At 51.5% G+C, this 25,083-nt stretch overlaps 1 protein-coding gene across 3 annotated transcripts in view; it reads left to right on the top strand.

Moving 5' to 3' along the window:
- The window catches only part of DTNB (dystrobrevin, beta), a 273,847-nt gene extending 269,883 nt beyond the window's left edge, over positions 1–3,964 (top strand). For all 3 annotated transcript variants that reach the window (XM_012652544.1, XM_012652543.1, XM_012652542.1), the window contains 2 exons: positions 1,896–1,930; positions 3,679–3,964. In XM_012652544.1, coding sequence (XP_012507998.1) covers positions 1,896–1,900 — 5 coding nt within the window. In that variant the 3' untranslated portion in view covers positions 1,901–1,930; positions 3,679–3,964. The remainder of the gene's footprint in view (positions 1–1,895; positions 1,931–3,678) is intronic.
- Positions 3,965–25,083: the final 21,119 nt, after the last annotated feature.

Raw genomic sequence — 25,083 nt, 5'->3', positions numbered from 1 at the left:
AGTGAATCAGAGCCAGGCCTGGGGAAGGTGGACAGCAGCTGTGATGGATTGATGAGAATGACATACTTGGCACTGATATCAAAAGGTAAAACTGGAGAGCAGCAGTGTTGCAAACATCCAGAAATGCTACGTAGAAATGTAGAGATGACCGACGTCCCCGTGCAGACAGGAAAGAAGGCAGAAGGGCACGAGGTGAAGAGGAGATGCACAGAGATAAATTTACATTATTAAACACATGCTCCAAACACACGCACACAAGCGCACTCCAACCAAATCCCAGCATTCATGTGGAATGTTCTAGGTGAAGACGTAACAGCTGCTTCTTTGGCCTCCTCTCCCATGCATCCTCCTTTCCCCAGTAGCTTTGCCCATGCCTCTCCTAAGTCTCTCTCCACTCCCCAAAGCAAACCTAGGACTCTGCCTGTCACTTAGGCCTTAGCCCTGGCCCCAGTCTGAAAGTGGGCTGCACCTCACACATGAATTGGGTGTGGTTTCCCCTGCCAGGCACCTCCTGGCCCCAGGGGTACACCCAATTTGCCTGTCAACATCTCTTCTCTGTCTGTGCATCTTGCCCTTGGATCTCCTCTCTCTCTCAGTGCACATACCAGAGTTTGTGTGTGTCTACATGAAATATTTTTGTGCGAAAGCCTGAATTTTTATTTCTGTGGCTTTTTGGTGTCATCCCTAAGGGCAAGAATGTTAAGACTTGTGATGAGAGATAGTAGAGTTTAAAAAAAAGTGTCAACATTATATAGGTCCTAGAATATGTCCCTGAAGCTACAATGTAGCTCTTAGGTAGGTGTCATAGCAAGACCAAGTGTTTTTATGGGTGGACCTTCTGATTCTCTGCCATGATCTAGGCATAAAATTTTACTGTAGACTGACCTAGTAGTAACTACGGTCATCTGGGCATTAGAGATCAATTACTATCAAGCATAAAGAGAGAGGGAAAGAGAGAATATTTGTTTCTTTGGGATTGAAATCATGCTGACTTAATTTAAACACAACCTGGTCAGCACCTGGTCAGGCAAACATTGTCTGCTCAGTACAAAACCTGTGAGAGTCAAATGGGCACTTTTTAAGAATTCAGACCAAGCCAGACTTTCCAACCATATTCACTCCTACCTCATGCCTCTCCCTGTTCTACCCTGGCTCTGTCTGGCTGTGTCTTGGGGAATGCTTCTGCTCCACTGGGGAACCTTCCTCACCCTGAGTGTAACCAGGATGAAGGATAGACTAACACAACTTAATCCTCAGAGCCCTAAAGTCATCTCGGCTACTCCAAAGCCTCATTTATGCTCCTGTGTCCTTCAGAACCTCCTCTCCCAGGACCTGCCCATCCCCAGTGTTGGGAGCTGTAAATGCAGTTTGCACACTTACAGAACCCTGGTACGTGTCTGCACAGCAGCGGCCCTCTGTGAGAATAGACACAGGCTCTTGAGGGTCCAGGCAGTGTTGAGATTCCAGGGTGAGCTAGAGCATGACTTGGCATGCCGCAACAGACACATCTGCAGGAGGGAAAGACTGCCCCAATCAAAGGCTCCCTCATTTTCACTTGGTTAACTTTCAGAACCAGATGACTTTTGCCCTCCTAGGTAACTAACTGCTCCCTAGGTTTAAAGGGGCTTTGTTTCCACTTCATTATTATTATATCATTTTCCTTCTCTTTCTCCATCTCTGTCCCTGTGGCTGCTTTGTGGCAGTTGTAGATAGTATGACTCTACCCCATTATCATACCTGGTCGGGAAAAGTCAACATTCCAGTGACAAAGGGGAGAGGCAGGTCCAGAAGTCCCAGGAGTGGGTGGGTCAGGAAAGCCCCCTACAGGAAGGTCCAGGCGGTGAGAAGACCCTGGGTGTGACCTCGGTGTGTTGTTTCTGCCCGTGCTGCCACAGGTTAGCGGAGGAGCCCAGACAAAGAGGAAGCTTGGGTGAGTACACAGCGTGTCCCCACCCTTCCCCAGCCCTCTCCCTTCTTACTTAGCATCTTCAATTCCCGTCAGTCATGGGTCCCAAGCCAGGGCGATCTGAACAGGTGGGGATGCAATTAGGATTCTCTTCACAGAGCCCACCGCACCTTCCCCTCTGCCCCAGCCCGCCAGCCTGCCCGCCTTGCCCTGCTTCCCGGCCAGGGCCATTCTGCCCTGCACTGTCTGTGGCAATGGCTTGGTGTCCCCTGTGTCGGTGTGGCATTGGCAGACCTGACACTGCTGGCTGAACACAGCCACCTCCTGGGCTGCTCTGCCTCCTGTGCTCCTCTCCCTCAGCCAGCGCACCTCTGGATTCTGTCGCCCAGCGCAGCACCCTGTCCTAGTCCCTGGCCCACAGACGCATTTGAGTCATGCAGGATCACAGTGACTACAAAGCTGACCCCCAGGCATGGGGCCTAGCCAGGCACCTTCTCACTTCCTAAAGAACAAATGAATAAAAGTACCCATTTTAGGAATTAGTCATTCCCATTTTTCCATCTCAAGACCTTAACTCTTTCCAGTCCCAGCTCCAAGATACTGCAACTTCTGGGTCAGCTCCCTAAAAGGAAGGGACAAAAGTAACTGGATGATCACTCAGTTCATGACATTTCCTTTAAGTATAGATTCCTTTGGTGCAGCCATGAGGCTTCTCTTCATTTTTATATCTTTTCTTCCTTCCCCTCCCCCACTTATTTTTAAAAATTAGGCGGCAGCTTCAAGGTGAAAAAAAAAAAAAAACCAGGGCCACAGCCCCACTATCCAGAAAAGGAACTTTCTCCAGCCCTTCCAAGTAGTGTCATCCCAGAACAGCCTCCAGGCCCTCCCCCAGCCTGCCCCTCCCCTCTGCTTGCTCCCGCCGGACCTCCCTGCAGTAGCCTGTGCTGACTTGGGATTGTGCAAGCTGCTGGGTAGGCAGCACCTGGGCAACACACGTTCCCTGGAAATCACAGAGCCTCAGGGGCTTGGAGAGAGGCTGCTCCCTAAACTCACTGTGCACATTCAGGCAAGGCCCCTCCCCACAGCAAGCCTAGACCGCTGCAGCCAACTAGGGAGATCAAGAACTGACACGCCCTGCAGGAGCCCCTCTCTCTCCCTGGAGCAGAGAGGAGCTGGGGTGTAAGGGAAGGTGTCAGAGCCATCTGAACCCCCCACCCCACAACCTAAGGCCCATACCCGGGAGCTTGGTGCCAGGACTGGGATCAGCTGAGTCTTCTACCTCCTAATTCTGTCCTCTGACCCACAGTCAGGCGTATGAGAAACCAAGAGTCAAGAGTCACATGAAAAGCATAAGAACTCAGATGCCTCAGTTTCATGGACTTTCCATTCTGCTCTCTGCTGGCCTGAGGCTAAGTAAGGCTTCCTACGGGTCCTGTCAGTATTTATAGGCACATCCGGGTCCTCTTTGCCCTTCTCCTGGGCCACAATTCTTCTTCCCAAGAAACCACCACATTCCAGACCTTGCATTTCAAACATCATTCTGTTCATTCGTCCATGGAAACATTTCCTGACCTAGTGACCTAAACAGTGACTGAAGGAGACTGTAAGTACAATGGGGAAGAGAAGATGCCCCTTCACCCCCACACTTGAAAGGTGCTGAGCATCCTAGCAGCCCCGTTCTTGCAGATCCTCTAGTTCACAGCAGATGTTTAGAGGCGTTTGCCCTGAACCCTCAGCAGTGCCCGTGACTAACGTGCGTCTGTCTTGCACAGGCACAGAGGACGAGGAGCAAGCTGGCACCAACCTGATGAAGGCAAGGTCTTCCCCCAGAGGCACATTCCTATCCATCCTTCCACTGCACACCTGGACCAGGCATGCAGGCTGCCAGACGTCACTCCACCCGCCAGGGAGAGGGGAGCCAGAGCGGTGGGAAGGTGGGGGACTGCGAAGCGCAGCTGGTGGGCCTTCCCCTATAGTCCTGCATGTACTAGCATCTCCATCACTCCCCTCAGGGCATGGTCTCACTTGTGCATCAGGAGCTTACCAGGAGGTTGAAAAGAAAAGAAAAAGCACTATGCTCTTGTGTGTTTGTGACCTGATGGATCTCTTCCTGGCTTCTGGCCAGCACGTGGGGTGCGCCCTAGCATGGGGGCACGTTTGCTCCTTACCTTTGACCTTTAAAAACCAACAGGTTTCTACTATCGTGCAAAGAAGCGTCAGGCCTTGCTCAGTTCTATAGACTTTCACACCCTGGCCACAGTGCTAAAAATAGCCACACACTGGTTAGGCTTCCGCCCTCCGGGAGATGCAGCCGCTGCTCTGCAGCCCGGGAGGGAGGGGCGGCCGGCGGCTTCCTCCGCGGGAGGCGGGTCGGCGGTGGGGAGGGGGGGCGGCGGAGCGGGGCGGCCCGGCCGGGCACGGTGCCTGGGGCCGCCAGGGGGCGCTGCTCTCGCCGCTTCTCCCCCAGGGGTTCCGTTAGGCTCAGGCACACGTGATCATCGAGTCCGATTCCCGGTGATTTTCGTTTATTTTTTTCTCCTCTCTAGGCTCCAGGATGTTATTTTTAGTAGAAGAACTGCTATAAATATTTATAAAGGGCAGTGACTGAAATGAAGCGAGAGGCCCCACAGCTGGCTCTCCATCACCCCCCCCACCCACCTCTGCCGACCCCTGCCCTCTGCTCGGAGGAGGCCTGTGCAGAGCCCGTGAGCGCGCCCCGCCCCGCGGCCGCGCTTGAGTGCAGTCCCTCGGAGACCTGGGAAAGCAGCGGTCGGGGTGAAACGAGGGGTGGAGCTAAGTCTTCCCACCCTTTCCTCTCCACCCGTCTCTTGGCCCTGTTACTCCCAGTCCTAAAGGAGGTCAAGGCTGGTGGGGTGGATGTGCCCGTGCCCTGTTGGGCCCTAGGCCCTCAGCGTCCTAAGTGCTAGGTGTGAGGGGCAGGTGCAGCTTGGATGGCTCCAGCAGTGTGAGGGCAAAAAGGAAAATGGGAGACCAGCTGGCTCAGGTGTGGAGGAGAACACTTACCCTCCGAGCCTCGGGAGAAAGCCCTGCCCAGCTCGAGCCTGCCCCAGCCCGCACTGTGACCAGGCAGTGAGTTGAGGCCCTGGAGAGCGAGTGGGGGCTCCCACACACTCAGGAGACAGGAATCCCTGCTTGCCTGGAGGGGCCAGAGAGGGTGAGGGTGAATGTGACCATATGGAAACTTCCGGGGACACAGTGCTAACCGATGGTAAGATCAGGTAATGGGGGGGGTACAACAGGTCTCAGAGTGACACTGGTGATCCTGTGTTCCCCCAATCCTGCCTTCCCACACTTTATACACTATCTCCTGAGGACAAGGCAGAATCCCACCTCTCCGTTGCTCACATGAGCTTCTTGCCTCTTCCAGGGTAGAAAGAGGCAAGGGAACAGACTAAAAGCACCAGTGGCTCCCAAGCAGCCGCATGCTCGGGCCAGCTGAGGTGCTCAAGGCATGTGGGCACTGGGCCCTAGGCCCGGCGCCTGGCCCTGCAGCCTGGGTTCGGCAGGTGTTCTTGCTTGAAGGAGGAACGTTAACTTCACCCACAGGAAAGATGCAGAGCCCTGGCCTCTCACTGTTCACCAGCACCTGGAGGGTAGTAAGAAGGGGTTGGAGAGGGCCACAATGGTGGGCTCTGATGCCAGCATTTGGGTACGTGGTGTGTTCCATTGTTGTGTAAGTTCTTGCTGACGGTTGGTTTCTTTTAGAGCTAGGCTATCCACTATTATCTAAGGCTTCTGAGGTGCCTTGTGACTTGTTGACGTCTGTTTTAGGACCCAGATGTTTGAAGGTGAGTCCCTTTCCTCAACCCTGACCTGCAGTGCAGGTGGTCATCTGATACTGGGCACTTCCTTCTTAATTGCTCTGTGGCCATTTAGGAACCTACTTTAACCTAGGTAGATGATTTTTTGAGAGACATATACTGACAGTGTTGCTGGTGCCTGGGTGAGCCAGGCTGCCATGCGGCACCATAGTCTGGGCTGGTGCTATTTGTAGCATTAAAGACCTTTGGGGTGGTACCAAAGGCAACCTGGGTCCTGAGGAAGCAGCAGGCATAAATCTCAGCTATAAATCCCTTCCTCTGGGCCATAAATCCCAGCCATCCTGAGCTTCCATTTACCGTCACAGCCCCTCATCTGCTGGTCGTGCTTTATCCACTGGCAGGCTCTCCTCATCTGCATTGCTTACTCCCTGCTCCTGTAGTCCATGACAGCTTTAGAAAGGTACAGTTGCTATGGCAATACCTAGAGCCATCAGAATTCCTCCTGCCCTTCTAGAAGAAAATTGCTCATGGAGAGGCATTCAGTGGATTCCAAATCTAGCCTCTGCCCTCTGCAGCATCAGAGGTCAGATGATGGGCTACGTGCTGGAAGTGTGGGAGGCAGGTAGCCTGTCTGCCTTGGGAAAACACTCTCTGTAGCTACAGACTGCATGCACCTGGGCAGATCAGAAAACTAAATGAGGTGTCCTACTTGGGTTTCTTAGGTAATACTATACTAGTGGTTCCTGAGGAACACTCAGTCTGGGTCCTGGGTCTGCAGCCTCCGCAAGCACTCCCCAGGGCTCTTCCGAGCCCCAGGCCATGCGCTTCCCCTCAGAGCAGGCCCCAAGGCTCCTTCCTCTCCACCAAAGCCAACAGCCAGTAGGTGTGGATGAGAAGCCCGCCCGTCCTTTGCTGGCTGAGGAGCCTGCCCTCCCTGGCCCCTTGGCCTTCCGAGTATTACCTCTCTGGGGGCTCCCCAATGGGTTGATCTTTTAGAAGCAGGAAATGCCTCTGGGGCTGCTGAGAAGAAAGCGGTGAGGCCAAGGAGGCAGCCAGGAGGCAGGGCGGCAGAGGAGGAGCTCTGGCCAAGGGGCAGGAGCCAGGCTCAGATGGCGCCAAGGGAGTCTGCTGGGAGCTACTGCAGAGACGGCCCTCGCTGTCTTCTGGACCAGCTCCTGGGGTGGGTCAGGGTGGAGACAGTGGGGTGAGGGTTAATAAGAAGGTGTCCAGGCTTGGGTGGGACCCAGTACCCTCCTCTGTGGGTTCCTTTTTTATCTCCTGACTGCTGGTTGGTGTTTGCCCTACTTTCCCCATTGCCTAGGCAACCATCCTGGGTTCACCCCTTGCCACCCAGCCTACCCTGGGAGCCCAGAGCCCAGCTCTTCCCCCTCTCTCAGAGGAGAACAAAGAAACAAGGAGTGCAGAGAACAGCAGGGTGAAGTGAGGGACACGGGGGCTGGAGATCCAGGGAGAGAGGAAAGGGAGTGAGGGCGAACAGGACATGGAGAGAGGCAGAGCTGAAGGCCAGGAGGGTGAGCCATGCACCTGGGGATAGTGGCTGGACTGCAGGTGTGAGACCAGGGAAAGGCGGGAGAGGACTCAAGGAAGAGCCGAGGAGGGGGAGAGCCGCCAAGGAGGCAGAGTTGAGGTAGATTCTCCCTAGTCCTGTGCCCTAGGCTTGTGGTAATTAATTCCTTTGTCCTGTTGTTGCCACAGCTCATTAGCTCTGGATTCTACCCTAATTAGATCCCCACTTGCTTTCCTCCAGGATATCCCAATTAGCAAGGGCTAGGGACAGGGCTGCATGGGCCCTTCTCCTGGGCTCCGTCACCCCAGCCCGGCCCTTGCCCCAGGTGCAGGTTTGGCCCCCCCTGGCTACCTTGTCCACCCCAGAAGCCTCTTATCTCCCAGCCTGCCTGCTCTCCTCACCCCTCCCTCACCCCAGCCCAGTTTATGGTGTCCAGCTGCAGCCTTAGAGGGGCCAGGGAATTTCCCTGGGCTTGTCTGGCTCAAGGAGTCCAGCTTATCTGCTGCCTCCAGCCATCACCAGAGGAATTAGATTGGGGTCATCAGGGGGCCTCAGGAGCCAAACTCTGCACCCTGGGGTTTAAAGCCAGGGTGGGGCTGGGAGAGGCCCTTGTTTAACTGTTTACTGAGGCCCCTATACTGACCTGTGCACAGTCCCCTCACCCAGCTCCTAACTGGTCTTTTTCTGCCCCCATTTTATGATAGAGATTGGGTCTTTATTCTCCTGCATGTTCTGTTAAGGAGAGAGCTCCCTGGACAAGGTCACCCTCTAGCTGTGTTGTACATACTCGGGCACACCCAAGACAGGAACTCACTTCCAGCGGGACCTGGGGCAACTTAAGAAGCTCAGAAACCACAGGCAGCCCCAAGCCCCTAGAACTGCAGAGCAGGCACTGTAGAGAGGTAGAAAAGAAGAAAATAGAACTCCCCCTGGAGAAGCCAGTGAACAGAGCTGCTTCAAGACATCTAGGAGGGAATACATGAAGGAAAAGACTAGAACAGAACAAACCAAACAGCAAGATAATTACACACAAGATCAATTGTAGCTGTTCTGTAAGATGTGTGTACACGGGGTTGCTGAAGTCACTGGCTACCAGAAACAGGTGGGTTTCTTCAAGAGGGCTTTCCTCTAAAGGGAAGGGAAGAGCACATGTTAAGTGCCTACTATGCGCCAGGTGTGCTTACATATGTGATCTTATTTGATGTCGTCTACTCGACAAAGCTGCGATGTAGGTATTATCAACTCCCAGAGGAACAAGGCTCAGAGGTCAAGTACCTTCACATAGTTAGGAAGTGACAGGCCCCATCTGTCTGCTTGACACTGCTGTTCCTCCATTTCCCACGATGTCATCTTGTTAATGTGATAGAATTTCAGCAAAATTCCAAGGAAGAGGAAGAATATTCCAGGTTTGGGGGAGGAGAGCAGGGAGATGGCTCGAGGGAAGAAGTGGAGTGTTGAGTCAGCCGGCTTAATGGGAACCTGGTCGGCCCACTTTGAAAACCACAGTGGAGAAATAATCACCCAGATTTGCTGATAGTATTTTTTTAAATCTTAAAACATCCTGGGGCTCCTCATCCTCCACCCTGGCTTTGCAGGGCAGGATTAGAGGTCTTTGAGGGCCCTGCTCCTCAGACAGATTGCCCAGCCCACCTGTCACTTCCAGCCCTGATGAAGGCCTCACACTAACTAGGCTTGCTCGGCTCTGCCGACACCCCCAGGTGGGAGAACCTCCCTCCCAACCCCAGACACTGGGGGGATCAAAAGGAAGTTATTCATTAGCCCCACAGAGAGGTTGTGACATTCCCATTGCCACTTGAGGGTTAGGGCAAGTCAGAGAGTCATAGAACTTAGGGTGTGAAGGAGCCACACTGACAGCTCGGGAAGCTGAAGCCAAGGGGATCAAATGGCCCAGAGCCAGACAGGGGAGTGGGGAGCTCCCGCAGGGGTGTTCCCCCTCCTTCCAGCCTGCCTCTGCCAACAAGCAGCAAGGGAACTGGTCCTGCCGCTTAGGATCATCCTGAGCATTAGGACAAGGTGTATAAGGACACTCCTCCCTGTGAAAATGCCAGATCACTGACTTTATATCCTGGCCTTAGGTTAAATGAGCATTTGCCCCGCCCTCCCTGCTGAAGTCGCCTCACAGAGCACCCTCACTCCCTGGGTACCGGGCTTTCCCGGCCACCTGACTGCGGGTCCCCTCCACATGTGGTACTCATCCTCCCAGAGCAGGTCGCCCAGTGACTGCTCTGAACTAATCTGGCCAGATTCTGCTTCTTTTAAGTCCCTTACAAAATTAGAGGGGCACATGGGTGTGTATTGCATTGAAATGAAATAAAGTTCTTAATTTGCTGTCCACTCTCGGAGCTCTAGGTCCTGTAGACCAAGCGCCCTCAGGAGGCTGCAGCCCAGGGCGAGAGGCAGCAGGAGGTGCTTGTAAAAGGCAGTCGTACAAAGTGATGCCTGTTAATCACCAAACCAGGGTACAGAAAAGTGCTAAGGGAAGAAGAGTCCAACCATGAGTGAATGGTAGCAAAATAAGAAATACCAGAAACCATACTGTCTGGTCACACGAACTCACCCCTTTACTTGCTCACACACAGCCTAAGACTGCATTTAGACAGAGCTCCAGCAAGTTCTTTTACTGTTTCTACTCTTGGAAGGTCTTAAATATGCCTGGTCAGCTCCTTTAGTGTCTTCGTTTTTTAAAAAACATACTAAAGGAACTATTTTTGAAGCAAAACCTTCTTTCTCGGATAAAACCTCGCTTCACTGGCTCTGGCTTTTGAAGCCAGGCTTTCCCTATCCGAGCCAGCGCGCGCCTCCTCTGAGGTCCCTTTCAGTCTGAGGCCTGCGGTGATGTCAGTGTGCCTCAGCTGTTTTCAATTAAACCTGAGAGCCGAAGCCGAATAAATGGCTTCAGCAAGTTGATTTTCCAAAGGGTCAGTCTTCTTTTGAACCAACATGTCAAAACAAAATGAACTCAACCTAAAACACATACAAAGCAAACAAATACATCTTTTCGTAGATTTACCTTAAAAATTATAAGAGCAAAGCAAGAGGGCCTCTCAAAACCCAGCCCACAGTTTCCCTGGGGTGAGAAGGATGGGGCTTCTGTTAATATTCCAGCTTCCCCAAAGCAGGAGGCAGCACAAACCAGTGTCCTGGCCTCAGGGTGCTCAAGACCAGGCTGGTGTCTGGGGTGATGTGCACCTCCTCCCCGCCTCGGGCCCAGATTGTGAGGCGCTGATAAGGAAGCATCATTTCACCTGGACTGGGCCATTGCAGACTCAGGGTGGTGGTGTCTGGCCCTAAAGGAAGTGGGCCACAGAGGCAGGGTAGGGCGATGCCCACTTCCAGCCTCTCGCCCACCTGAAACCTCCCAGGGTCGGTTACTGGTGATCCTGCGCTGACGTTGGCACTTGCTCCTGCCCCGTCTCATTTGCCAACTTAGCTCTCTGGGAAAGGGGGACTCTCAGGAGTACGGCACCTGAGAGGCCGGGGCCGGATCGTTTGGGCTAAAGAGGTAGACATTCCACTTGCTGTTTTGGGTCTAAATCGGAGGGTAGAACAGAGGGTGGCCCAAAGTTATTTTGTTTGGCCAAGGAGGTGTTTTTAAAACAATTTAATGGGTTGCAAATGGTGAAATATCAGAAGATTTCACAGAAAAAAACCAGACTTAAAGCTTCTCTGTAAAAGTTAAACTATTTGGCTCTACTAGTCCCACAATTCTCCATGACAACAAGTCTGCTGAAGACCCTCAGACACCCCGCCATTGGCCTTGCCTGTGTGTCTGGGCAGCTGCTCGGGGCAGCTGCAGCCATGAGACTGCCACTTTCCTTGCTCCCTCTGGAGCCCTGGCCAGAGAAAGCCTTCCCTGGCCATTCCCAGGCAGCAGCCGCAGGTGGCCTCCCTCAGACTCTGAGAAGAACTAAGAGCTGAGACATCGAATTTCTGGGGAGCACAGATCTGTGGGACAACATCCACACCCACAATTATTCCACCCCCTTTACTGTGTGGCTCTGTGCAGAGCCAGAGTTCTGGGACAGAAGAGCCAGAGAGGGGCCTTGCTGCTGAGTCAGAGACAGTCCCCTTGGCCTCAGCCAGCTGCCCCCAGAGCCTGCTGTCACTGTGCCTTCTACTGCCATCACTCAAGGCCAGGGGAACTCCAGTGGCAAAAGCCCCACACCCCCAAGCTATATCCAGATTGCGTTATTTTGCTCATCAGTGGTCCGTGTAAAATTTGCATAGGTAATTGCCAAGTGATGGTGTTCCTGGCAGATACCACATTGGGACACCCCTCGGTGATGGTGGGCCCACCGAGGACTGTCCAAGATGGCCTGGGGCTATAAGTGGGAAAGGAAAGGTAGTTTTAGAGAAACAAGCAACTAAGGCAGAGGAGGAGAGGAGACCCTGAAGTGTGGTCACAGGAAGTTAGCATCCACCCAGCCCAGTCTCTCCTTTATGCTTCACAACTCTCCATTCATTCAACCCTGGAACTTCAGAGCTTTTTAACTCTGCTCCTCTAGTCTTCCTGAAGTGGCTGTAAACTCCCTGAGGACAGGGCTGCTGACATCCTTCTTCAGGTCTCTTCACAACATGTAATACTGTGCTCTGCAAGCCCCCTGGTGATTAAAATAAGTGCTCGTAGACAAATACCTAAAGGGCAAATGATTTATTAAATATGGACAGGTATAATGTAGATAATTAAATTTCTGCCCATTAATCAACACTCATGAAAAGATAGTGTCTGAACTAAGTTTACAAATAATAATACCAGTTCATTGCTTTAAAAAAAAAAAGCTACCTACCATTGTCTGTCTTCCTGAAGGACACCCCACCCACCCCTCCCCAGCCCAAGGAGCTTGTGCAGAGGAGCTGGGCCTTCATCTCAGGGCTCTGCGAGAGCCCACTCCTGCCTAGAGCCGCTTCCTGGGCAGGGGGAAGACAGTCCAATCACCATGGCCCACAGGAAGCAATTTTTCATTCTGTGGCAGTGACCACTGAGGATATTTCTTCCCACTTGGGGACACCCAAATGAGATATAAACCTTCCTAGACACCCCCACCAACTTGAAACCTGGGAAAAGGAGCTAGAAGACAGAGTCCTGGGCACACAGTGGGTACCAGTTCTGAGAGCAAATGACTAATGTATAGTGACCCAGAGTGTGCACTGGCCCAGAAATAAAACTTAAAACCTAATGATTCAAGGGAATCATTGATTCAAGGGAATCTTTCCTTGCCTCCCTTTTGACAGAGATAGAAGTACTTCTTTAAGAAAAAAATTTGAGAAATTGTATTGATTTAGAAAAGGAAAAAAAAAAAACCTAATGATTATGTAGACTGGTCCTGAGATGAGTAAAGACTGCTTTTTAGTGTGGTTAGCGAATATATGGTTTAAGATGATGCAGAGGGTGTCCATCTATAGAAAAAACTCAGAGAGGCTAAACGGGGGTGGTAAGATCACACAGCAAGTAAGAAGACGGCCTAGGCAGGAGTCTGGGTCCTGTGGCCACGTGGTGAGCCTGGAAAAGACAGGGTGCCTGCCGTCCCTGCTCCAGCTCTCAGATCTCGAGTCCTGCTTGGCTCTGCCTCAGCCTTGTCTACACACTGCCCTTCAGCTCACCTGCTGGCCGATGTGGCCTGCCCAGCTCCTGGGGGCATTTGCCTGTGTGACTCCTGCCCTTGTTCCAACTTTGGTCATCCAGTCCTGTTGGGGCACCTTTAGCTGCCTCAGGCTTCCCCCACGACCTTCCCAGACCTAGCCTAGATCTGCCGGCTCATGCCTTGATTTATCCTTTTGATTCTTCTTTCTTTCCTCTTCTGGTGAGCCTGCACCCTGCAGGCCCTTGGTAAGCACCCTCTTGCCACTGTCATTGCTCCCAAGTGTCCTCACCAAGACCAGCCTTCTTCTCTGGAGTTGTCATATATATACATTTTCTCTCTCTCTTTTGCCTGGCAGGGGTCCTGCTCCTAGGGAGGCCTTCCTTGGGCTCCCTGTCCCTGTCTTGCAGGGCAGCCCTGAGTTTCAGTGGAAAAACATGGCCTCTGGGGGGCAGGCACGCCCGCATTTGAGTCCCGAAGCTGTTCCTTTCTAGAGTGTGACCTCAGGTCACAACCCTGTGCTCTGCATCCATAAAGTGAAGGTCATTCCAACCTATATAGTTGTTTTAAGGATTGTATTAAAACATGTAAGACACCTGGGGTAGGTCTGGGTGCATAGCAAATGATGAATAACCCTCACTTTCCTTCCTCTGACACGAGCTTCTGCACCACCGCTGAGCACCACAGGTCAAGCCACACTGGGCCACGCTGGCCAGGCCCTTCCTGGACTCCTAGACAGGAGGCAGTGATGGGGATGTGGGCACCTGGTGCTGCCAGGGCTGAGCCCCCATGCCCAGCGCCAAGTGGCTGAGAGTCACCCCGGTGGAGTCCCAGGGCTGGCAAGCGCGCTCAGGCTTGCAGCCCTGATTTTTCTCCCCTCCACAGACGTGGGAAGGGCCACCTTCAGCGATCACAAAGTGGGATCCAGAGCACTGAGCCAAATCTCTGCCCTGACTAGAGCCTTCAAGTCACAGGAATAACCATTTCGGGGGCAGCGGGGGAGGCTGGGCCTGGAGTACCAGGTAAGGACCCGAACAGGATGAGGAGGGCCACCTCGCAGACCTCACTCTCACCACCAAGTGCACGCACACCCCTCGCCTGGGACCGAGTGCCTCCTCAGTGAGTGAGGCAGTGTTTTCAAGCCTCTGGAATACCAAGGTCTTGTCCCAACCTTCTCCCAGGGGAAAGGGGCTAGTTTGCCCTGCAATAAAGAGAGCCCTCTCAGAACAATTCATCCTTCACCAGAGATACTGGGCTCTGGGCATGCTACACTTAGACAGAGGAAGGTCTCTCTACAGCTCAGTAGGCAATATTTCTTGAGCACCTACTATGTGCCAGCCATATTCTAGGCCCTGGGGAAACAGAAAGAACAAGGCATAGTGCCTGCCCTCCGGAAGCTGACATTCTAGTGTCCAAGATGGACAATAAACAATTGTGTAATGTCAGAGAAAAAGCTCTGGGGGCAAGAGCCCAGTGACAGTTTAGAGTGAGTCATGGCCGAGGGAGGTGTGGGGGCTCCCCGGTGTTCTCCGTCTCTGCCCCCACTGTCCAGGAACTGGCAACTTTTTAGGTGAACAAAAAGAAAACATACAATTTTACTTGGCAGGAAATCTCTCTGGTAGGTCTCCAATTCAGGACAAACATTTTTGCCCTGGCAGTGATGACCTTCTGGGTCACGTCCCACCATGGGCAGCCACCTGGGCCAGACTCTCCAAGCAGCTAATCCAGCCTCAGACACCTTCCTGCCCCTTTTCCCCTTCTTCCTTCTGCAGTCCGCGCCCGTGCTCTGGACGCCAGGCCTTTGCTTCACACATTAGGATGTGTGTGTTTATTTTGCCAGTCCTTTAGCCACCTTCTCCAGTGACAAAGTTTTCAGTCCCCCTAACACATCCAGTCCCAGAAACGGCTTTCAATCTGAGGCAAGAAAAAAATATTCTGGAAGTTACACACTCTCCTGTGCTTTCCTCCCTACTCGAGCCACCCCAGAGCACCCCTCAGTGCTGCACCCCTCCTTAGGCTCCTCCAGGCCTCCCACCCTCACAAGGGACCCTCCCAGTCTTCTGCAACGAGATCAATTAACGTCAGTACCATGCTCTTCAGATAGCAGCTTTGCCACTGCTGCACTCAAGGCGACACTTCCTGTAAACTCCCAGCACCAGCCACTTCTTCAGTGCCCACAACAGAGTTCTCAAATGTTCCGCTCACTGTCACCTCTGTCTCTCCTGCTTGTCTGTGAGCTCCTCAACGGCAGGGCCCCTGTCTGTTTTGCTCGCTATTGACTCCAATAACCCCCACTCAACTCCTGCCAGATAGTGGAAGCTTAACAGTTGTCAGAAGTGCAAATAAGATACCCTACAAGTACAATTATATTAGTAATATTGATACCACATTCAAAGACTAAGAAAAAAATGAAAAAGGGAGGTCTGTAGGTCCTAGAGACCTAGACCTTAGCTCCCTTATAAATAACGTATTTATTATAAATAGGTCCCGCCAAGGATTTTCCCTGGTGTGTAAAGTTATGAGGTGTCTTATAAAGGAATAAAAAATGGAAAACTCAGTTAATTATACACTTAACAAATTGCCTTTATTAAAAAGAAAAAACATGACATTAGGATGGTCCTTGAGGAGTGAACACACCCAGGGGACATGCCACAAATGTTCACTTTCTGTGTCAAGTAAGCCAGCCCTCCCCGTCCTTTTTGTCACCCCACCACACACATACACACTCCCTCCCTCTCTCTCTCTCCCCACTCCAGCGTAGCTCGGGCACAGGGACCAGGTCCCCCCTTGAGACCTGCTCGAAACGTGAAAAGAAAGTGAGACTGAGCCCAGCCAATGAGAAGTGAGCATTTCTGAGGCCCCGCCCTCCCGCGGGCTACAAACTCGAGCTCCGCCCCCCGCCAGCGCCACCTGGAGGCTGAGGCGCGCGAGTGCGGCGCCTGCTGAGCGGGTCCGGAGCCCCGCCTTTGTGGCCGGTGGAGACGCTGCCTCTGCCCTGGCACCCCGCAGACCGCGGAGCCGCTGAGGAGCAATCAACAGCGCATTTTAATCTGTTTACTCAAGTGACTTTCCCCACAACTTTCACCTGATTCCTGTTGTAAATTATCCCCGCTTGACCTAAACAACGGATTTGATGGGGGAAAATGGCTCAGAAAAGTGACACAATAGTGGTTTTAGATGCTCAAGTGCATCTCTTTAGGTCCAACCCGCGTTAAGCAAAGTAGATGCCTGGGATGCGGAGGTGGCACCCTTTTCTCTGGTCCACAGTCAGTGGGGCAGGGGCTGCAGGTGCTGTCCCCGCCACCCAGCTAGTGGCTCAGAGATCCCAGGAGGAGCCCAGACTTCATAAGTGTGACAGCCAAGGGGTCGTCAGCTCCCCCCAACCCCCAGTAGGCCTGACTGGAAGGCTTCAGTCCCACTCTCCCTCCCCAGGTCAGGGCACAGAACTAAAATAATCATCTTTCATGTCATGCTCCTTGCTCCTGATTTAAAAGGAGAGCTGGGGAGCAGCCCCCAACCGAAGACACGGAAGATTTTTTTTTTTGAGACAGTCTCACTCTGTCACCCTGGCTGGAGTGCAGTGGTGCAGTCATAGCTCACTGCAGCCTTGAACTCCTGGGCTCAAGTGATCCTCCCACAGCTAATTTTTCTTATTTTTTGTAGAGATGGGGTCTCACTATGTTGTCCAGGCTGGTCTCAAACTCCTGGCCTCAAGCAATCCTCCTACCTCTTAGCTTCCCAAAGTGCTGGGATTACAGGTGTGAGCCACCACACCTGGCCAACACTGAAGACTTTTGCTTGGCCCAAGGTGGATTTTCCCCTCAAGTCACTCAGTGGCCCTCAGGACAGTCCCTCCGGTGCTACCTGCCCTCCCCTGCAGAGGGTTTTGTTCTGGGGGAAGGGGCCCATACAGGCTGGGGTGGCAGCAGGGCAGGTGGGTATCTGCCTCCCACAGGCCCCTGTGCTTTGGGAAGTCCAGGTACTCACATGTAGGAAAGTAGGGGAGAGAGGAATGTGCAACAGAGGAGTTTTATTTTATTGGGCACCTACTGTGTGCCACATACCATATTGAATTTCTGACCAGGACGGCAGCCTCCTCACACAGGCCCAAGAAACCTGGTTTTAAAAATATATTTATGTATCCTTTGAATATCAGATTCTAATTTTACACAAAGGAGAATATCCCTTTAAAGTCTTTTCCACCCATGTGGCCAGAAAAAGTTGGGGAGGAGAGTCGGTTGGTGTAGGACAGAAAGACAGGGATATGCCACCAAAATCCCCCTGAGAAGGGAAAGAGGGCCAGGTCTGATTAGTGCCAGAGGAATTATAGGGAAATGCAGACCCAGGCCTCTCCCTGGCGGGTGAGGAAGTAACCCGCTCTGGAAACTCCAAGGTGATTTTCCTGGTCAAGCCGGGGAACAGACAGAGCAAGTCCTTGCCCAGAGCCGGCTGCTGGGACAGCAGGGAATCCAGGGTCACCTGAGACAGGGCTCCAGGGGCTGGGGGGAGCCACCTCTCGAAGGCCACTCTGGGTGGCCTTGGGCCCAAAGAGAGGACTTGCTTCTTGGGCACCCAAGTTAGTCCTGGCAGAGCCAGCAGACACCCCTTAACCTAAGACAGGCCCTCTCTGCCACTCCCTGGGCGAGAGGCCCAACCCCCAGGTCCCGTGGCCTGTGCTGGGGTACACGGAGGCAGGCGCCGCATGGGAGGCAGCCTTTCCTGCGCTAGCACAGCGGAACGCCCAGCCTCCATCTTCCCCTAGTTCCTCTGTCCCCAGGAACATGCCAACTTCGGTTTTCCCCAGGAAAATTGGCTCCCACAGCCTAGGTTGTCCTCCCCTCCCCTGCTGAACTCCCCAGTCTCCCGGGCTACAGGTCACATGCAGCTCCTGGGAATTCATTAATTGCAGAATGAAAGGTCTCCAGTGAAGAGATTTCAAGATGTCTGGGCACACACGGGTTTTCCAAGTGCTCCCTGGAAGCTGGGCACTTGGGACGCTGGGGGGGCTTGGGGTACAGCAAGGAGAGGGCTGGGGCTAGACCTGCCCAGGGACAGCGCTGTGAGCCCAAAGTCCCACAGCCAGCATGGCAGCAGGTGGGCAGACAAGCTGGGACTTGGGTCTCAGCCATCCTCACATGCACGAAGAGCCCTGCTCCCTCTGGGAAATTCTATGCGGGCAGAGAGCGAGTCTGGGAGTCTCGGTCTGGTCCCAGCTCTGCCACTGACTCACCAAGAGACCTCCCTGGGCCTCAGTGGCCTTGTCCTTAAAATGGATGCAACAATTGCTGGCCCGTCTGCCTTCAGGTTTGTGACTAGGATCTAGTGAGAGCTTCGTCTGAAAGGGGAATCTTCCTCATCCCTCCCTTCCCTTGTGAAATGGGGACAGAGGCAAGGAAGGCGGGTTATGATGGCAGTGTCGGCTGACGTTTGTGAGAGCTAGCTGTGTGCCGGTGCCGTACTAGGCACTCAGCACCATCTCATTTAATTCTCCCCACAACCCCGGGAGTCAGGCATGAACATCACTGCCAATGTCAACACTCTCAAGCTCAGCACATCTGGGGAGTGGGCAAGCTGGTCAGCAAACCCCCATCTGCCCTTCACCTCAGCACCATCCTGGGACAGAGATTTTCCTGGTGAGGGGAAATGTTTGGAAGTTTAGTGCTTTGCTCCAGCTCGCTGTGTGGACTTGGGGAACTTACTTAACGTCTCTGGTCCTCCATGCCCTCTTTTGTCTAACAGGTGCGCTCTCTGGGAGTCACTTTTATCATCCTGGGCCCTGATCCTATGTTGGGTTAGAAAAGGAATAAAAATGCAAAAAGGAGACAGATCTGGATTCGAGGGTCAATGCCCTAAAGTGGGCCTCAGGATTTCTACCCAGCTCTTAAGTAATCCTACCTGTGGTCTGGGCTCAACCACCCCACGAGGGTGGCAGGGAGCCTGTTACCAAGCCCATGTTTCAGAAAAGTAAGGTCAAATAAAGAAAAATGGCTCCTCAGCTCGGTACGGTGGCTCATGCCTATAATCCTAGCATTCTGGGAGGCCGAGGTGGGAGGATCACTTGAGCTCAGGAGTTTGAGACCAGCCTGAGCAAGAGGGAGACCCCGTCTCTACTAAAAATAGAAAAATTAACCGGGCGTGGTGGTTTGCGCCTGTAGTCCCAGCTACTCGGGAGGCTGAGGCAGGAGGATCGCTTGAGCCCAAGAGTTTGAGGTTGCTGTGAGCTAGGCTGACGCCACGGCACTCTAGCCTGGGCAATAGAGTGAGACTCTGTCTCAAAAAAAAAAAAAAAAACTTCTCAGGGTCAAAGAGCAAAGTAAAGGCAGAGCCAGGGTTGGAACCCAGGTCTCCCAACTCTCAGCCTGGCTCTCTGGCTCAGGCCCTAGCTCGGAGCAGAGGGGAGAGCACAAGAAGAGGAGCAGCAGCAGGGCGGTGCTCCTTTCTGAAAGCTCTAGGGCAGAATCGGTGTCCCTGCCCTTGGCCAGCTTCTAGAGGCCACCCACTTTCCTTGGCTTGTAGCCCCTTCCTCCATCTTTAAAGCCAGCAACAGTGGCTTGAGTCCTTCTTGGGTTGCATCACTCTGACGCCAACTCTTCCATCTCCCTCTTCTGCTTCTAAGGCCCCTTGTGATTTCATCTGACCCACCTGGATAATCCAGAATAATCTCCCCATCTCCAGGTTGGCTGATTAGCAACCTTAATTCCCTTTGCCACGTGACCTAACATATTCACGGGTCCCAGCAATTCGTAAACATCTTTTGGGGCAGCATTATTCTGCCTACCTCCATATGTCCCTTATCCGAAATGGGACTTCTAAAAATAGTTCTATTTCTTGCACCTGACATGTGGGTTGAGATTGGTACCTGCTACTCTCCTGTGTACCTCCCTGCAAAAGTCCATGTCCAGCCACAGCCTCAGCCCTTGGAGATTTCCCCTTCGTTCCATTTCCTGCCTCCTGAGCATCCCCTAGAAGTGTTTCCTGGGGAGTGCCAGCTCCTGGAGCCCACCTTCTCAGCACTGTCTTCTGTCTGTCCCGCTCACAAATGGATTGTAGCTGCAGGGCACAGGACAACAGGCCCCAGGGTGCTGGCCAGGCTCATGGGACTGGGTGCTGCTGGCTGTGGCAGCTGAGAGGGTGCCAATCCTGGGGCTCCCCTCCTCCCAGGGTCTGGAGAGGTTCTGCGGCCTCAGCGAGCAGAGAGGGCCAGCCAGGCGCTGTGCTCATGTGCTGCTGGGGGGGCATTTCTGCAGCCATACAGTCTCGTTCTTTTTTTTCTTTTTTTTCTTTTTGGAGACAAGAGTCTCACTCTGTTGCCCGGGCCAGAGTGCCGTGGCATCATTGTAGTTCACAGCGACCTCAAACTCCTGGGCTCAAGCGATCCTCTTGCCTCAGCCTCCCCAGTAGCTGGGACTCCTTTGTTTTCATCTCTTTCCACCCCAAGTTGTGGTCTACCCCGTCATCTCTCTCCGTACTCCTGAGAGCCCGTCCATTCCTGGCTGCAGTCATGAGTACGTGTCGCGTCAATTCCATGTTTCCAGAGTTACTTCCCCAATTCCACCAGCTCATCTGCGTTCAGTCCCATTTCTCCTCTGGCCCCTGAATATATATTTCATCTGGATGCTTCTACAACAACCCTAATCAGTTGATACTGATCCTCTGTTTTCAATAAGCAACAGATGTTCCCTTTGAAAGGTGGCTTATAGCTTCCCCAGCCCCTTGCCAGAGCGGGCTGCGTATCCCCTGGCCTCCCTCCAATTCAGACTCACCTTCCTTAAACACGACTTTCAAGACATCAGATTATCAATGACTCTCAAGTCTCCGTACACCCACTGAACCTGCCTGGCCCATGTCCCACAAGCACCCCCACACGACTCTGGCAAACGCCGGTTCCACCCCGTTCTGCTGTGTGCCCCGCTGGAGCTGGTTCACTCACTGACAACCCTTTCTAAGCTGTTGTTGAAAACCGGAGACACCTCAGATGTCCTTCAACAGGTAGATGGTTGAACGGTGGCACACGCATGCCATGGAATACAACTCAGCAACGAAAAGGGATGAACTATTGATTCACGTGACGATCTGGTCAGAACTCCAGAGAATTATGCTGAATGAAAAAAGTCAATTCCAACGGTTACATACATATGAGTCCACTTATATAACATTACTGAAACGACAAATTATAGAAAAGGAGAACAGATTAGTCGCTGTCCAGGATTAAGGGGCGGGCAGCCAAAGGGTGGCTACAAAGGGCAACATGAGGAACCCCGTGGTGATGGAAATGTCCGGGTCAACGTCAACACCTTGGCTGTGACAGCACACTGAAGGGTTACCTTTGGGGGAAACTGGGAAAAGGTACCTGGGATCTCTTTGTAGTGTTTCTTACAACTACATGAGAATCCAAAATGATCTCAAAATAAAAAGTTAAATTTAAAAAATGACACCCATTTATTGAGTTATATGGAACTCAACTTATAACTTAGGGAATATATTACCTAATAAAAGAATATGAATTAAAAAAAAAAGCCCATCGCTGTTTTTTACCCACTAAAATGTTTGTATCTAAAAAGTAGTAACAGCCATGGGTTTCTAATCTTTCATCTTGAAATCAGTGCGCCCCCCAGAAAGCTGGGTGGGCGATGGGATTTCTCACCTTGCTCCCCGAGACAGCTGCTTGGCGCAGATTAAATGAGGGTTCAGTGGCAGCTCCTTCCCCTCTTCCCTCTGGACATAGCTGGACATAGATGAAGGGAGGGTGCGGAGTTAGGGAGGTTCTTTAATGCAGGATAACCAAGCCTGAGGTGTGCACCAAGGGTAGAGGGAGAGAGAATCGGGGCAGTGACCACAGGCATCCCACGTTCATGCTCTTGCTGTATTGTCCCGAGAGCCCAAATGCCCTCGCCTGCCAAAACCAACCTCTCCTTGGACCCAGCTCAGATCCATTTTCTTCAGGAATACTTGCATTCCAGCCAAGATCACTTCTTGTTTGAGCTCCACAATTTAGCTCATAATTAACTGCTAACACTGGCCTGGACTTCGTGTAAACCCCTCATAGGCAAAGAGCATCTCATCAGGCTCCTTGGCACAATGCTAGGCACAGAGCACACAATACAAAAATCATTACTGCCTTGTATCAGTCAAAGGGAGAGCCTCCTCAATTTATAAAGAGGCCATAAAATCAAGAAGAAAAAGACCACAACCTGATAGATTATCAAAAGATATAAACTGATAGTGCTCAGTTTATAAATGCTGATGGTCCTTAAACATATGAAAAGATGTTCAACCTCCTCATAATAAGAGAAATGCAAAAGAAAACATACAGGAAGAGACCACTGCTCACCTATTACATGTGCAAAAGTTCAAGAGTTTGACAGCATACTCGACTGTTCAGGCTCTCTCATCTATATTCCTGGCGGGAAGGCAAAATGCTCTAATCCCTGGAGGTAATTGTTAAAAATATTAATTTAAAACGATCTCAGGCCAGGCACAGTGGCTCACACCTGTAATCCCAGCACTCTGGGAGGCCAAGGTGGGAGGATCACTTGAGGCCAGGAGTTCAAGACTAGCCTGAACAAGAATGAGACTCCATCTCTATAAAAAATAGAAAAAATTAGTTGGGCGTGGTGGTGCGCGCCTGTAGGCCCAGCTACTCAGGAGGCTGAGGCAGGAGGATGGTTTCAACCTAGGCGTTTGAGGTTGTAGTGAGCTATGATGACGCCACTGCACTCTAGCCAGGGCAAGACCTTATCTCAAAAAAAAAAAAGAAAGAAAAGAAAAAGAAAAAAATCTCAAATTTACAGAAGAGTTGTACATATGGTACAAAGTACTTATTTTTTTCTGACCACTTGTGAATAAGTTGTCAACATGAAACCCCATTGCTCCCCCAAAAACTTTACCATATATTTCTTACAAGTAAGAACGTTGTTTTTCATAACTACAGTACAAACATCAAAATCAGAAAAGTAGCACTGATATATTGCTACCATCAAATCCTCCAACCCCATTCAAGTTTCTCTAATTGTTCTAATAATGACCTTTATAGCAAAAAGATCTGGTCCAGAAGCACACATTTAGTTTTCATGTGTCTTCAGCTCCCATCAATATGAAACGGTTCCTCAGTCTTTCTGTGACTTTCATGACCTTGTCACTTTTGAAAAAGGCAAGCTAATTTGTGGGACATCCTTCATTTTGGGCTTGTCTGATGCCCCCTCAGGATTGGATTCAGGTATGCACCTTTGGCAGGAACATCACAGAAATGATGCTACGTCGTTCTCACTGCATCCCGTTAGGTGGCACATCATTTGGATTTGGCCCATTACTGATGACATTAACATTGATGACATTGATTTTGGTCGCTTAAGTGACGCATCCCAGGCTTTTCCATGGTAGTTACCCATTTCCCCATTGTAATTAATAAGTATTTCGTGGAAGGTACTTTGAGACAATGTAAGTATCTCATTCTTCATTAAACTTGCTTTTCATTTATTATTTCTGTCAGTGTGAACTCTGCGGCTTATAATCTGTTAGAATCATCATTTATTTTGGTGCTCAAATTGTCCCATATTTCACTGTGGGAGCCCCTTCTGTATCCCATCATTCTTTGAGCACTTCCTTCCTTTCCATGTGACACGCTCTGGGCTCAGCTTGTTCCTTGCTTGTCTCAACTCTGGAATCTGCCATTTCTCCCAGAAGGTCTAGTTCCTTTCAGTAAAAAATGGTATTTAGAAACCAAGATCCGAGCTCTAGGTGTGCTCATTGCTATGGAGGTTTCATGGCTTCTAGGTGCTCTCAGGGACAGAACAAGGGAATATATATATATATTCCTGAGGTATCTGCTTGGGGAAGGGGCTGAATCAGCATCTAGGAGTGGGGGGACATTTATGGAAGTTGCTACGGGAAATCCAATAAGAGGGTAAAAATAATTGAATAAAGGGACTATGAGGTGAGGAGGAGGTTTGCAAAAAAAAAAAAAAAAAAGAGGACTAGGTATTGGCACACGTAAAACCATACAGAATGAACTTGAGTCTTTATGACTTTCTCTGTGAATGAGGGTAATGGTGTCTTATGGCTTACAAAGCACTTTCATATCCACTCTGTTTCAATGCTCATGGCAACTGTGGGACATCGTAATCAGCTCAGCAGCTTTGGGTCTTTGGAGGGCTAGTTACTAGTCCCTGGCATTCCCAGGAAACGAGCTGACTAGCAGCTGGCTGAGGCCATAAGGAGGTGACATTGCAATCCCGAGACCCAGAGACTGCTCAGCCTCCGGAGGAATCCTCAGGGAGACGTGACCATGCCAATAGGAAGCTGGTCCTCCCCAAAGGGGACTTCTTCCCTTTAGCTCCTCAGCTGCGGCCATGGAGGACAATGACCCAGGGAGATTGTCCCAGGAAGTCAGACCAGGACCTGGCTCCACTGCCAAGATGGGAGCCTGGCTACCCTACTAGCAGAGTGTCATGTGGGCCATGGCCTGGTAACCCTTCTCCCCTCTTCCAAAGTCAGTCTTCACTGTGGATAATCTATTTCTCTGCACCATCATATATTTGGTGTTTTGGGATGGTTGACTTTACAGTTTAACCACAGGGTACAGGATAATAAAGAAGCCTCATTGAGACCTCATGGAGAGGGATGCGCATTGCTCAGAGATCTTGATCTTAGAGCTGGCCAGACCTTGGATTATCTTTTTTGGTGGGGAAGGAGAGTAAATACATTTTTAGTTGTGAATGGGTGGGTTCTTTGTATTAGCAGGAGCATTTTTAACAATATCTTTTCAGTGAGATGAAATTCATTTAACATCAAATTAACCACTTTAAAGTAAACAATTCTGTGGCATTTAGTACAGTCACGATATTGTGCAACCACCAACTCTGGGGGGAAAGGTACACGTGGATGCTGGGCAGCCAGTGGGTGGCATGTAGCGTGTTTGCCCAGCATCCCCTGAATTGGGGAACAGCCCTGCCCTATGACATAGGGTGCTGGCTGGATCTGTCCACCCCAAAGCCACCTCTTGCACCCACTCACAGGGGTGGGCAGGTAATCCAGGCTGTCCCACTGGCCTTAGACTTGGTTCAGGAAGGGCTTGTGACCAAAGCCAGAACAACTGAAGTAATCCTTGGGATTTTCTGTTAGAGATAGCTCCTTGAGTGAGGGCGATATCGAAAAAAATTAAAATAAAAACCAAAAACTGGGCAATTGTGTGTCTCAGACCTTGAGACTCTTGAGAGTTGGGTGGCGGATTGTTAAAGGACCTGCAGCTTCATGTCCTGGGGCATTAGG

The sequence above is a fragment of the Propithecus coquereli genome, unplaced genomic scaffold (genome assembly GCF_000956105.1).
Source record: "Propithecus coquereli isolate 6110/MARCELLA unplaced genomic scaffold, Pcoq_1.0 Scaffold39, whole genome shotgun sequence".
Classification (NCBI taxonomy): domain Eukaryota; kingdom Metazoa; phylum Chordata; class Mammalia; order Primates; family Indriidae; genus Propithecus; species Propithecus coquereli.
Note: the sequence above shows the minus strand (reverse complement) of the source record. Positions and strands in the feature narration are given on the sequence as shown.